Source organism: Bos javanicus, chromosome 13 (assembly GCF_032452875.1).
Source record: "Bos javanicus breed banteng chromosome 13, ARS-OSU_banteng_1.0, whole genome shotgun sequence".
In the NCBI taxonomy this organism is placed as follows: domain Eukaryota; kingdom Metazoa; phylum Chordata; class Mammalia; order Artiodactyla; family Bovidae; genus Bos; species Bos javanicus.
Window position 1 is genome coordinate 32,220,531 of NC_083880.1, and position 12,761 is coordinate 32,233,291.

The 12,761-nt window shown below is 39.0% G+C and overlaps 1 protein-coding gene across 2 annotated transcripts in view; it reads left to right on the plus strand.

Annotated features, from left to right (window-relative positions):
• Positions 1-12,761, plus strand: part of STAM (signal transducing adaptor molecule) — a 69,398-nt gene that overhangs the window by 40,061 nt on the left and 16,576 nt on the right. For both annotated transcript variants that reach the window (XM_061436154.1, XM_061436153.1), the window contains 6 exons: positions 1,493-1,587; positions 5,367-5,455; positions 7,625-7,712; positions 8,155-8,209; positions 8,781-8,934; positions 10,837-11,006. In XM_061436154.1, the coding sequence (XP_061292138.1) occupies positions 1,493-1,587; positions 5,367-5,455; positions 7,625-7,712; positions 8,155-8,209; positions 8,781-8,934; positions 10,837-11,006 (651 nt within the window). The remainder of the gene's footprint in view (positions 1-1,492; positions 1,588-5,366; positions 5,456-7,624; positions 7,713-8,154; positions 8,210-8,780; positions 8,935-10,836; positions 11,007-12,761) is intronic.

Genomic DNA, 12,761 nt, shown 5'->3' on the forward strand with positions numbered 1-12,761 from the left:
CGGACGTGCGTGCCATCCTCCTGACTATGCCCCTTGTCCGGAAAAAAAAAAAAGAAGAAGAAATATATAATATTGAAGTAATTTATATCATCAGGGAGATGATACAGTGTATCTCTTTTTTACTACAGTTTTATGTTTACTTGAAAATGACTGCTGGTGATTGTTACTCATAATGAAGTGCTAAAATTTTTTGCAAGTGGTTTTTGAAGGTCAATTCAAATAGATCTAAGATTATTCCTGTAGTATCTATCACACTTGCGTACTAGTATGTTTTCTTGAGTGAAAGAAAATGAAGTAGTTTGAGCTGGTTATTTGGAAGTTGCCCGAAACCTTGATCATTCATTCATTCAAAAAATCTTTCTTGAGTGCTGGCTAGCTTTGAGAAGGCAATGGCACCCCACTCCAGTACTCTTGCCTGGAAAATCCATGGACAGAGGAGCCTGGTAGGCTGCAGTCTATGGGGTCGCTAAGAGTCGGACACGACTAAGCGACTTCACTTTCACTTTTTACTTTCATGCATTGGAGAAAGAAATGGCAACCCACTCCAGTATTCTTGCCTGGAGAATCCCAGGGACGACGGAGCCTGGTGGGCTGCCGTCTATGGGGTCGCACAGAGTCGGACACGACTGAAGCGACTTAGCAGCAGCAGCAGCAGCTTTCCTTATCTTAGGCACTGGGGATCCAGTGGTGAGTGTGGGGATGCGCTGGGGATTGTGTTCCTTGTGAACATTTTGTGCTCCTCGTGATGTTACTATCACGTGTGTTCTCTTGTGGATAGACAATATGCTCATGTGTGCTACAGAGAACACTGATTTAGGAATGGAGGTCTGGATTCAGAGTCTACCATCTATCTTGTTAAAATTGTTAGACTGGAGCCTATTAACCACCTGAAGTTGACAGTTTTTTAAAAAAATATTAATTTTTTATTTGTGGCTGTGCTGGGTCTTCGTTGCTGCGCATGGGCTTTCTCTAGTTGCAGCGAGCAGGGTCTGGCTACTGTAGTGCGGTGTGTGGGCTTTTCATTGTGGTGGCTTTACTTGTGGAGCGTGGGCTCTAGAGCTCTAGTGCAGCATGTGGATTTAGTTGCCCTGCTGCATGTGGGATCTTCCCGGACCAGGGATTGAAACCATGTCCCCTGCATTGGCAGGGAGATTCTTAACCACTGGACCAGCAGAGAAGTCCTGAAGTTGACAGTTAAGTCTGGGGATCTGTCTTTTGCAGGGGAGAGAGTTCAGAGCTTTATATTAGATCCTCAGAGCATTTACTAGCCTTCCAAAATATGAAAAAGAACTGTGTTTAGAGTCTCATGTCTTCTCAGAGACCTCATCTCGTATTTGTAATAATGCTACATTCATTTCCTCCTTCATTGGATTCTTGTGGGCTTCACATCTGGTAATGATATAAGTTAAACACCATAAAAGGTAAAGATAAATAAAAATAAGAATTCTTTGTTATAGTAAAGTGTTCTTTTTTTTGTTGTTGTTCCTCTTAGTGACCCCAACTGGTGGAAAGGGGAAACCCATCAAGGCATGGGGCTCTTCCCTTCAAATTTTGTGACTGCAGATCTCACTGTTGAGCCTGAAATGAGTAAGTATTTTCTGGTCTGTCACTGGACAGTAATCCTTAATTCTCTAAAATTCAGCTTTCTGGAGCAAGAATTCTCAAATGTTAGAGCCTCCAAGGTGTTTATTAAAAATGCAATTCCCCAGTCAGTTTAGCAGGCTGTAGACTTTTATTTAGGAAAAAAAAAATATGTGTGTGTGTATTTCTTTGTCATTGCAGAAATGCAAATTAAATGTTGTAGAATTTAATCTTGTATTTTTGGTATCATCAGTTGACAATAGTGCAACAAATGCAGTGCAACCTTGTGGAGATTTCTTCCTATTCTAAGGTTAGTTCATTTCCCTAGTGTCCAGCCTCAAACCTGGCAGCAGTAGCCTCTAAGCAACTTAATGGCTTTCCTACACTTAATGTCAGATATTCAGAAGGAACCATACCTAACCATGTCAGTACTTTCTGACTTCCAAAGCTTTGCTGACAAGGAGAAACGGACTAAAAAGTGGGGCCAAGGAGGAAAAGTGGTATTACTGGCAGGCATAATCATTGCAGGAGATGTCAACTGCCAGTAGCCTATCGAAATGTTGGTAGGTGGGCCACTGTATTTCCACAAAATACTGTGATGAATCTTCCTAATGATAAGTTTGAGTCATCAGGAGTAAGTCATATTCTTCCTCTGTTTAAGGAAGCAGAAATATGTTCTCATCTAGAAAGGTTTCTATTAGTGACTGAAATGTTTTGAGTTTAAAGGGCTTTTGTATGTTAGTTATCTTGGCAAAATGTCTCAGCTCATCTTATCTTTCTGTAACGCCAGATAGAAGAGATCAAAGAGAGTTATAAATCACCATTTGCTTTGGTCTTTTTCAGTTTACGAGAATTTTAAGAAAAGATCTTTGTCTCAGTTGTTTTATTTACAGCAGTACTTGGTATTGAGTCTTATCCAGAATGCTGCTGCTAAGTCACTTCAGTCATGTCTGACTCTGTGTGACCCCATAGACGGCAGCCCACCAGGCTCCTGTCCCTGGGATTCTCCAGGCAAGAACACTGGAGTGGGTTGCCATTTCCTTCTCCAATGCATGAAAGTGAAAAGTGAAAGTGAAGTCGCTCAGTCGTGTCCGACTCTTAGCGACCCCATGGACTACAGCCCACCAGTCCCTCCATCCATGGGATTTTCCAGGCAAGAGTACTGGAGTGGGGTGCCATTGCCTTCTCCGTATCCAGAATACAGACTGTATAAATGTTTATACAATAAATGATAAATAAGTGTCTATGTATTAGTAAAGATACACTTTTCTTTGAAAATACAGAAATGCTTTTCTTTCAAGAGAAGGCTTTAATAGCATACATTACAGATCCTGGATAAAACAGTGCTGTTTCATAGTTATTTTCAGGATGTTTTATGTCACTTTAATACAGACAGATTCCGATACCCATTCCTTTATGAAGTTCTTTTTTGTTAAACTCAAGAACAAGTTGTAGAACCTAGTTTAAATGGCAGTGCATAATGTGCCCATTTTGATAATGGTGAACTTTTCTATATTTTGCTGTGAGGTTTTTTTTGTTTTTGTTTTTATCTCTGATTTTGTTTTGTTTTTGTTTGTTTATGTTGAGTTAGTTGTTGGATAGAATTGTCTTGAATGTCCATTCCAGATGAGATCCAGTATGTCACATGGATAAAGTAGCCATCTTACCTTCTTCCCTGTCACATAGCAAGGTAGCCTTAAAATGAATTTTCTAGCTATTTTCATGTGTTTCACTCTGGACCACCTAAAAGAGAGCATCAGAGCTTATGTAATGGAGTTATAGTTCTCAAGTTTGGAAAAGGAGTGTTAGCAAGATCCTTGTAGTATTGTTCTGTATGAGGAAATAGAGGTCCACTTCACTTAATGAGAAGTAGCCTGAGCTACTTAGCTTGTTTACATTTTGAAGAGTCAGTAAGATTCTGTGAAAGGACTTTATAATATACGTGTATATGTGTGTGTGTATGATATTTATACACATGTGACACATAATACACAAACATAATGCACGCAAACAAAGTAATAGTATTAGCCCCTAAGAGAAAAAACACTGCAGACTTGTGCACGGCCAGCTGTTAGGATGGCAAATCTACCTTGCAGGGCTGTCCCAGCTCTCTACGTGTCTATAGTTCAGGATAAAAAGTGGAAATATCTATAGCGGGTGGCTCTTTTTCTCCCATGGGAAAGTGAAATAAGCTGAAATTTCTTGTGTGTGTAGACTTTTTCTTTATTGTGACTTCTGTGGGATGAATATATTCCTTTATTGGAGATTAAACTCTTTTCCATTTATATTCTGGAGTGGGTTGCCATTTCCTTCTCCAGGGGATCTTCCCGACCCAGGGATTGAACCTGGGTCCTCCCCCATTGTAGGCAGACGCTTTTACCGTCTGAGCCACCAGGGAAGTCCAATATAGGATATATAAGTGATATGACTTACTGTTCTCAGAGTAAAGTCACAGGCTGGATTCCAGTAGTGTGGGCTAGTGCAGCTAGAATGATGGGCATTCAGGTCCAGGCCTTGCCATTGATTTGCTTTTAATCCTTCTAAGCCACTGTTGACCTCATTCACAGGGTGGGTATATCTTAGAGGATTATATTGGAGACTCATTGGGGGAAATGCAGTATTCCATTAAGCACATTTAGTGGTTTAATAAATATTATTTTCCTTCCTTAATTCTGCACCTTTCCACTCCCCCTCTTTCCACCCTGAGTCTTAATTTTTATTAATACTGCTTGACTACATTGATTTGTTGTTATTTAGATGCTTAGTCTTGTCTGACTCTTTGCATCTCCATGGACTGTAGCCCTCCAGACTCCTCTGTCCATGGGATTTTCCAGGCAAGAATACTGGGGTGGGTCGCCATCTTCTCCAGGGAATCTTCCCGACGCAGGGATCAAACCTGTGTCTCCTGCATTGGCAGGTGGACTCTTTACCACTGAGCCACAGGGGAAGGCAACTATATTGATACATGGATAAAAAGATCCCAAAAGAAAGTTCATTCCTTTAAGGCTGTATGTGCCTCTCAGTATTACTTTGGAGAAAGTCAGTTGCTGTGGAAATGATAACCTTATACTTGCTAGTTACTGATATATTGAATACTTTTTAAACATTGCTTTGTTGAGCAAGAGAAATATGTACTTCTAGTTTGCAGATCCCTTAGTAACCACCCTTTCATTGCAAAGAATAATGTAACTAAAAAAAATACAGACTGATTTAGTGGAAAAACTCAGATCCCTGCCAAGGCCATTTGTAAAGTTCTCCACTGGCCTAAATGTCATTCCCTTAGTAAAAAAAAAAAACGTCTGAGTGGTGTGCAGGGAATATACAGCTCACTTCCCAAATTCACTATATTGAAAGAGTATGGCCTGTGGAAAAGCGGAGATTTTTCTTTGAAAGAACTGGTAATTTGAAAAGAGGATTAATTTTAAATAGCAGAGTTCATTTATACCATTGTAAAACTTTGCTTTTCATTCAGCAGTTTACTGAACTCTCATTTGTAATAGGTGATTAATCTTTGTTCCAGAGATATAGCTCTTATTTTTAGTGAAGTATCTGTTATGGAAAACATATAATCTTTAGAAGAGAAAATTAAGAAGTCTTTACGCAGTTTCAAAATGTGTTGTTCTGTCATTACTGCCTTAATCTGCTAGTGGTGTATCCCTTAAATTGAGTCTGTCAGATTGAAAAGAATATAGGAAACACCTAGATTCTTTCCTGCAACTTAAAGTACTTTAAGATAAAATTGTAATTTTATGATATGGAAAAGATAATTGTTACATGTTTTTCAGTTAAAACAGAGAAGAAGACGGTACAATTTAGTGATGAAGTTCAGGTAGAAACGATAGAACCAGAGCCAGAACCAGCCTACATTGATGAGGTAAGTGACTTTCTGCCCGAGAGCACCTTACTTGATATTGAAGTTGAAGTGGTTTTCTTCTCTTCTCTAAAAAATTCAGTCCTTGATTAATGCATGTATATTGTTGTTACAAAAATTCAAATAATACAGACCAAGTCAAAATTCTCCTGGAAATTTCCTCTCTAGTCCCCTTCTTGCCATGTCGTAGGTATAGTTGTCCCTTCTCATTTTAACTTCCTGCTTAATCTTCCATAGTGTGGGTTTATCATGACGTCATTCTCTTGTTGGACAGTTCGGTTGTTTTCATTTCTCTGTGGGTTTTCTTTTTTTTTTCTTTTTGCTGTTACAAACACTATTGTAATGAGACTTTTTGGAATAATTTCAAAAGAATGTGTGACTTTTATTTTTATTATTTATTTACTTTACTTTTTACTTTTTGGCTGCACTGCACAGCATGTGAGATCTTAGTTTGCCAGCCAGCTGTCAAATCCAAGCCCCCTACATTGGAAATGTGGAGTCCTAAGCACTGGACTGCTACCGACGTCCTTGACTTTTATTTTTAAATCTCAGTAGTTAATTTTTTGGCAGTTATATCCTTTGTAACATTTTAAACTAATGATGAAAAATGAGAATTCCTGTTTAAAATATGTGAAGGGATTTGTAGATTTTTAGCCTTGTTCGGAGGGAGCCAGAGGACTAAAGTTCAAAGAGCACTCTTTTGAAGGCTGTGCTGAGAGCCAGAGCCTGTATAGGGGCAGGGAAAGTCAGCTTTGGCTATAGCACGACATCAGAAAATGTGTGGGGACTTCCCTGGTGGTCCAGTGGCTAAGACTCCACTCTCCCAACACTGGGGGCCCAGGTTTGATCCCTGGTCCAGGAATTGGATCCCACATGCCACAACAAGATCAAAGATCTCATGTGCTGTAACTAATCTGGCAGAGTCAAATAAATAAATATTAATAAAGAAAATGCATGTAGGGTCTATCTAGAAACCTCATTTCTCTAATAGATAGTTTCAAATAGGGTATAGAATTCTGTAAACCAAGAGGACAGAAGTTACCCACATGATAGCTGACTCTCATTTTACCCCTCTCTTTTTTTGACTTCAGACACTTTGCTGACATGTGCCTTCTCTTTTAGACTACTTAAAATGAAATTAGGACTCTTTTACATTGAAAAGTAGTATCTATTTCAGAATATGAAATTCTTTGACTTCAAGAGAGTTTTTTTTAATATACTTGTGTCGTTTTCACTCAGTGATTAATTTATCTCTCAAACTACTCTCCTTCTGTGCAGACTGTAAAGTTTTGTTTTGGTTTATGTAACGACTTTGCTTCGAATTGATAGTCTTTAAATAATTTACCTAAGTAGCTATGCTTAGTAGTATAACCTTGTCAAAACCATGAATGGAGAAAAGTTTGCAATTATTATAGTAATATTGTTTGGTACAGGAGATCTATATTTTGATTTTTTAAACTTACATATAGATACATCTCTGCTAATATAATGCTTACATGTGTTTATGTCATGATGACTTCTTTATTTCTGTTGGTCTAAAACAAAAGATTCTGAAATAGATCTGAGTCACTGCTTTGAGATGCCTTCCAGCCTTTCACACAGGAGAATAGAGAAACCACAAATCATCCTCCTTTTTTTTGGTGACAAACTGAAACATTGGTGGAAAGAGAATGTAGAATAAATCCTTCTGGTGTGACTTAGAAGAGGAACAGCTGGAATAGAGCTGAGCTGTGCCTTATAAAACAGCTGCTATATTCTCCCCAGTGGAGAAGTAGTAACCAAGTTGTTAGTCATAAGTAATGATGCCAGCTTGATAGGGTACACCTGTCACCGTGGCCAGGCTACCAATGCTCCAAAACAAAGTGAGACGGAAATCCACTAGCATGACATAAGAGGTTAATGAAATCACATGTTCTAACTTTAAATATTGCTGTATTTCTTCTTATTTAAGAGAGTTTCTGTTATCAGTTTCAAAAACAAGAAGAAATAGGTTTCAAGACTCTGACTTCACATGGTAGTAAAGAAAATACATGGATAGTAAATACATTAAAGCAAAATTGAAGTTTTCATATCTGTAAATTATAAGTTCATCCATTATCTAATTAACAAACTGAGAAGTCATTGTGGCAGCGTGATTTGTTGCTTTTTATATTAACTGTTTAATTCCTGTAGGATAAAATGGACCAGTTGCTACAGATGTTGCAAAGTACAGATCCCAGTGATGATCAACCAGATCTTCCAGAGTTACTTCATCTTGAAGGTAAACCTTGTTTTCCATTTACCTTGCAAGTAAAAAATAATTAAGGGTTATATCTAATGTTCTCTTACAGAGTGATTTTATTATTAAATAGAATTGAAGACGATATAAAAACTGTTAACATTTCTTGCTGTTCTGTGACCAGTCTCATGTTTACATGCGGTTTAAACCTTTGGTAGAATTCAAATTTTTATACTTTTCTACCCAAAGTAAATATTTTATTCAACATTTTAAAATGTTGTAAAATGAAGATTGGTACTAAAGTTTTCTGACAGCAATGCAATCAGTCAAAAGTATTGATTTTATAACTATTCAGGAAAACCAGTCTTGGGTTTTGTGGGCCTGAGGTTAATTGATAGAATTTTTATTATTCCAAATGACATCTTTTAGAGAGTTGCTGTCTTTTGCTGCATTGTCTTACATTTCTTCCATCTCATCATCTTAGCAATGTGTCACCAGATGGGGCCTCTCATTGATGAGAAGCTGGAGGATATCGATAGGTAAGACCGTGTGTATGCTGCCTGTGCTGCATGGCCTCTTCTCTACAGAGCTCTCTAAGCTGCATCTTGGAATGGAGATGCCTTTTTATTTTGTTTTTACAGATATGCCAGTTTTCACTTGTTTTCCACTAGATGTGAGAATCAAAATTAGACCCATCTGTCCCTGCCACCCCCTTTTTAAAGTGAGAATTTGTGTGACTTTCTGATGTTAGTCCTTTTTTTTTAATAAGGGTTAACTGTTGTAATCATATTTGCTGTTAGTGGCATCATCAAGCCCCACACATGACCCATCTGTTACTAATGAGGGAAACCTAGATACTTTGAGGTAAAGTCAAGTGCAATAAGCTCAAGTCCTTCCCACACAACACCTAAATCTTACCCATACAACACCTAAATCTTTTTTTGGTTGCCTTGGAGTTAAACTATAAGATATTTTTTTTTTGTCACCAAGTTATATTTTTAATAGAGTCTACTTAACACCATTCTTGCCTACTTTTGCTATTTTGATGCATCTTATTACTTAGAACATTTAAATAGCAGTGATGTTTTACATTCTTGTATAATATTTCAGAAAACATTCAGAACTCTCAGAACTGAATGTGAAAGTGATGGAAGCCCTGTCCTTGTATACCAAGTTAATGAATGAAGACCCCATGTATTCCATGTATGCAAAATTACAGAATCAGCAGTATTATATTCAGTCATCTGGAGTTTCTGGTTCTCAGGTAAGCTTTTAAAAGCTCAAGCATCTCATTTAAAATTTTCAAATATATTTGAGATTATTTGAAATAGTTATGTTTTTATAAAATGTGGAACTTCCCAAAAGTAATGTTCAGAGTAAAAAGAAAGTTTAGAAGATTTTTTAATTGACAAATACAATGTATAGTATGCTAACTATACCGATAGTTCTTGTTCAAAAAAATTATATTTATGCAGAAGTGCACATCAGTCACCATCAAGTTAAAAAAAAATACAGATGCATTGGCTGTACCCCAGGCATATTGAATCCAGGTGTGAGATCCAAACATCTATGTATTTTTAAAGCTTCACATCTAATTTTCTGGTTAAGAAGGACAGTTTTTGTCTGAGTACAGTTTCTTAATATTACTAAGTCCTTGTGAGTATCTCCCATTTTCAGTTTTACAGTGAGCTGCCTTGATCTGAATTTTTTTCTGTTCCATTACATGGGAACATGTGTGATGCAGCACAGGCCCCTAAAACTCGTCACACCAGCAGTTTCCAGAGCCCATTTCCCACAAACTCACCAAGTGCAAGGTGTAGGGAGCAGTTCGCCAGACACCATATTTTATCCACACAGAGTACCATAAACTTTGTGCAGGTGAGTTTTTTTTTGTTTTTTGGTGAGGTGCACTTCTGCAGGGAGGGGCCAGAACCCTGAAGAAGAGCAGCCAGACCTGAGGAATGTGGGGCTGGACAGCACGTACCCATGAGTCATGATACCAGCATGAGCCAACAGACAAACAGAACCCCTTCCTGTTGGTTTTGCAAAGTACAAACAATTGCATTTGTGAGGACTGGACTAGCTGTGTTTACAATGAAGACCTTTTGGATTCTGTGTGTAGTGCGGTCTCTTGTGGCTTTAACACAGGCACTCAGATGGTGGTGGTTTTGTGTCCTGATGGTGGTATTACCGTCTTACAGTAACAGCTAGTGAGAGTCGCACTCCCTGAACAGTTTTCAAACATGTGAAATGGAAGGATCTAATGAATACTACAGAAAATTAGAATATTATGCATGTTAAGATTTGGGAGGCACTTGAGACCTTAATCTCTCTGGCTTAAAACAAATACAGTTTTTAGATGCAGAGATTCACAAACAATGGCCCAAGGGCAAAAATCCAGCCCTTACACCTGTTTTGGGTTTTTTTTTTTTTTTTAACTTTTACTGAAATTCAGCCATTCTCTTCGGTTTTACATCGTTTCTGACTGCTTTCTCTATAAGCAGAGCTCAGTAGTGCCAGTAGAGACCGTGTGGTCCACAAAGTCTGACACATGTACTGTCTGGGCCCTTGACAAAGTCTGCTGACCCTGCAGGCTTTGAAGGGTAGCTTAGCTTGCTCTGTGTTCAATAAACTGTAATTAGGAAATATTTAGTATATCTCTAATAGGTATCAAGAAACATGTGTGAACTGTTGCTGTAAAACAGTGAATTCAAATACACTTTCTTAAGCATTTTGGGGGATCCCTTTGTTGTTATTGTTCAGTCACTAAGTCATGTGACTCTTTGTGACCCCATGGACTGCAGCGTGCCAGCCTCCCCTGTCCTTAACTATTTCCTGGAGTTTGCTGAAACTCATGTCCATTGAGTCAGGGATTCCTTTTAGGGAGATACAGTATCAACATGGAAAGAGAGATTATGTCAGTATCAGATTTCAAGCTAAGTTTCTTTACTGCTTCTGTATGGAGGGGAACATGAGTTTTGCTATTGTTTACCTAAGAACAAAAATCATCAGAAGCCCACGTCACTGAAAAGTAATTTTTTCAAATGCCTGACAGCAGAAGTAACTTAAAGGATTTCGGAGATGTGATTGTTGTTCTGTTTGTAATTGAAAGCATGCCTGTTAAAATCAGAGAGAACCTAACATGTTTTATGTGAAACTGTTCTAGGTGTACCCTCCTCAGAGTGGTGCTTACCTGGTCGCAGGGAGCGCCCAGATGAGCCACCTGCAGAGCTACAGCCTACCCCCAGAGCAGCTGTCTTCCCTCAGCCAAGGAGCAGTGCCACCATCTGCAAACCCAGCCCTTCCTACTCAGCAAGCCCAGGCTTCCTACCCCAGGTAATTTGATTATTGACTGTTGTTTGTGCGTAGCACTGTTGAAACCCTCAAGTGCCATCGATCGTCTGTAATCATGGAAAATGAATTTAAAAAATTCAAGATGGGTGTCAACACTGATAGCAGAAGATCAGCCCTGTCTGTGGTGGCAAGTGGGTTCTCTGGGACCCCCTGCAGCGTGGCAGTGCCAGCCAGCATGCCAGTCCTCTGTCCTACTGATCCTTGAACTGCTGGATTGTGATTTTACCTCATTTTTTTTTTTTTTAACTTTTTATTTTGTATTGGGGTATAGCCAGTTAACAGTGTTGTGATAATCTCAGGTGGACAGCAGAGGGACTCAGCCAGACCTATACATGAATCCGTTCTCCCTCAGACTCCCCTCCTATCCAGGCTGCCACATAACATTGTAGCTAGGTATTTTTGATATTCCTTCCCATCTGTGATATTAGCTAAGGACTTTAAGGAAACTTAAGTTTATTTTGATAACTGTAATTTAACATTTTATACAAATTTCACATAAAAAGCTAAATGTTCTTTGATTATTCCTTTACAATTTATAGTTCTGAACTGTATCTTAGAAGCAAATATTTCCTTCTTTTTACCCTGGTAGGAAGTTAGTATATATATATCACAGCATAATAAACCACGTGGAAGGAGACAGTAATAAGAAGCTGACACCCCCATGGTTCATGGGGCAAGTAGCTGATGATGAAATGTCAGGCTCATTGTTTTGGTCATTTACATGTAATGCCCCATCATGTAAATGATTATATGTATGCATTATATTATTCATAATTTATGAATGCTTTTTCTACTTTAACGGGAAGTCATTCCTTTGACTCAGACAGGTAGACTTAAGAGTTCACAACAGAAGTTTCTCGGTAACACAGGCACAATTTCTAGGAACCTCCATCCATGTTGGAGTCATCTCAGAGCTCCTGTCCTTCCTTCACTGTTGTACTGTTCAAGCTCAGGAGCCCCACTCTAGGGATGCTGAGGGATTGCCAAACATGATTTTGTGGTCACATCTTGTATTCTAAAAGTACCTTAAGAAGGAGGGTAGTGGGGAAGCCTGTTACAGGCATCAGATGACAGCAGCCAGAAGACGGTACCACCTACAGGGTTACAGAGTTTAGCGGAAAAGTTAGGTGGAACCCTTTCTGTCTGTCCAAGGACATTTTTATTTTTTTTAATTCTCACTCTGTTAAAACCAAATACCCTTACATGGAAATCAGTAGGGAGCAGCTTTTAGGAGAGTAACATGTTACTTTAAAATTAGATCAAAGTGAGTAGAGGTGGAAATTGTTGAGAAGTGAGCCAGTGTACGGGAATGAAGTAGGAAGGTCTTAGAAACTTGAGCCTTATCCAGAGGTACTGCTCTATCCCAGCTGGTCCTCGGTGACCCTGTCACTTGCGGCTCTAGTTGCTCTTGTCACTGAAGGCTACTTGGATCTCTTAGTCCAGAGCCTTGAGGTATTATCCTTGTAAATGAGCTGCTCTGATAGTAGGTGCTGCAGAGTCAGAGTGCCGTGTCGCTGTTGGCTTGGGACTGTTCTGTCCTCTCCTGCCACCTGGACATGAACCCCTGTCCTGGACCCATGGCCTGTGTTGTATCCCCCAGCCTGGCTATTGGCTAGCTGTAAATATCACCTCTCCAGAAACACAGGTGCATTTCAAGAGGTGCTTTTGGCAGAGCATTAATATCAAAATATTGAGTCCTCTTCATGTGGCTGTTCTGCTCATTCTCTAGTTCTTAGC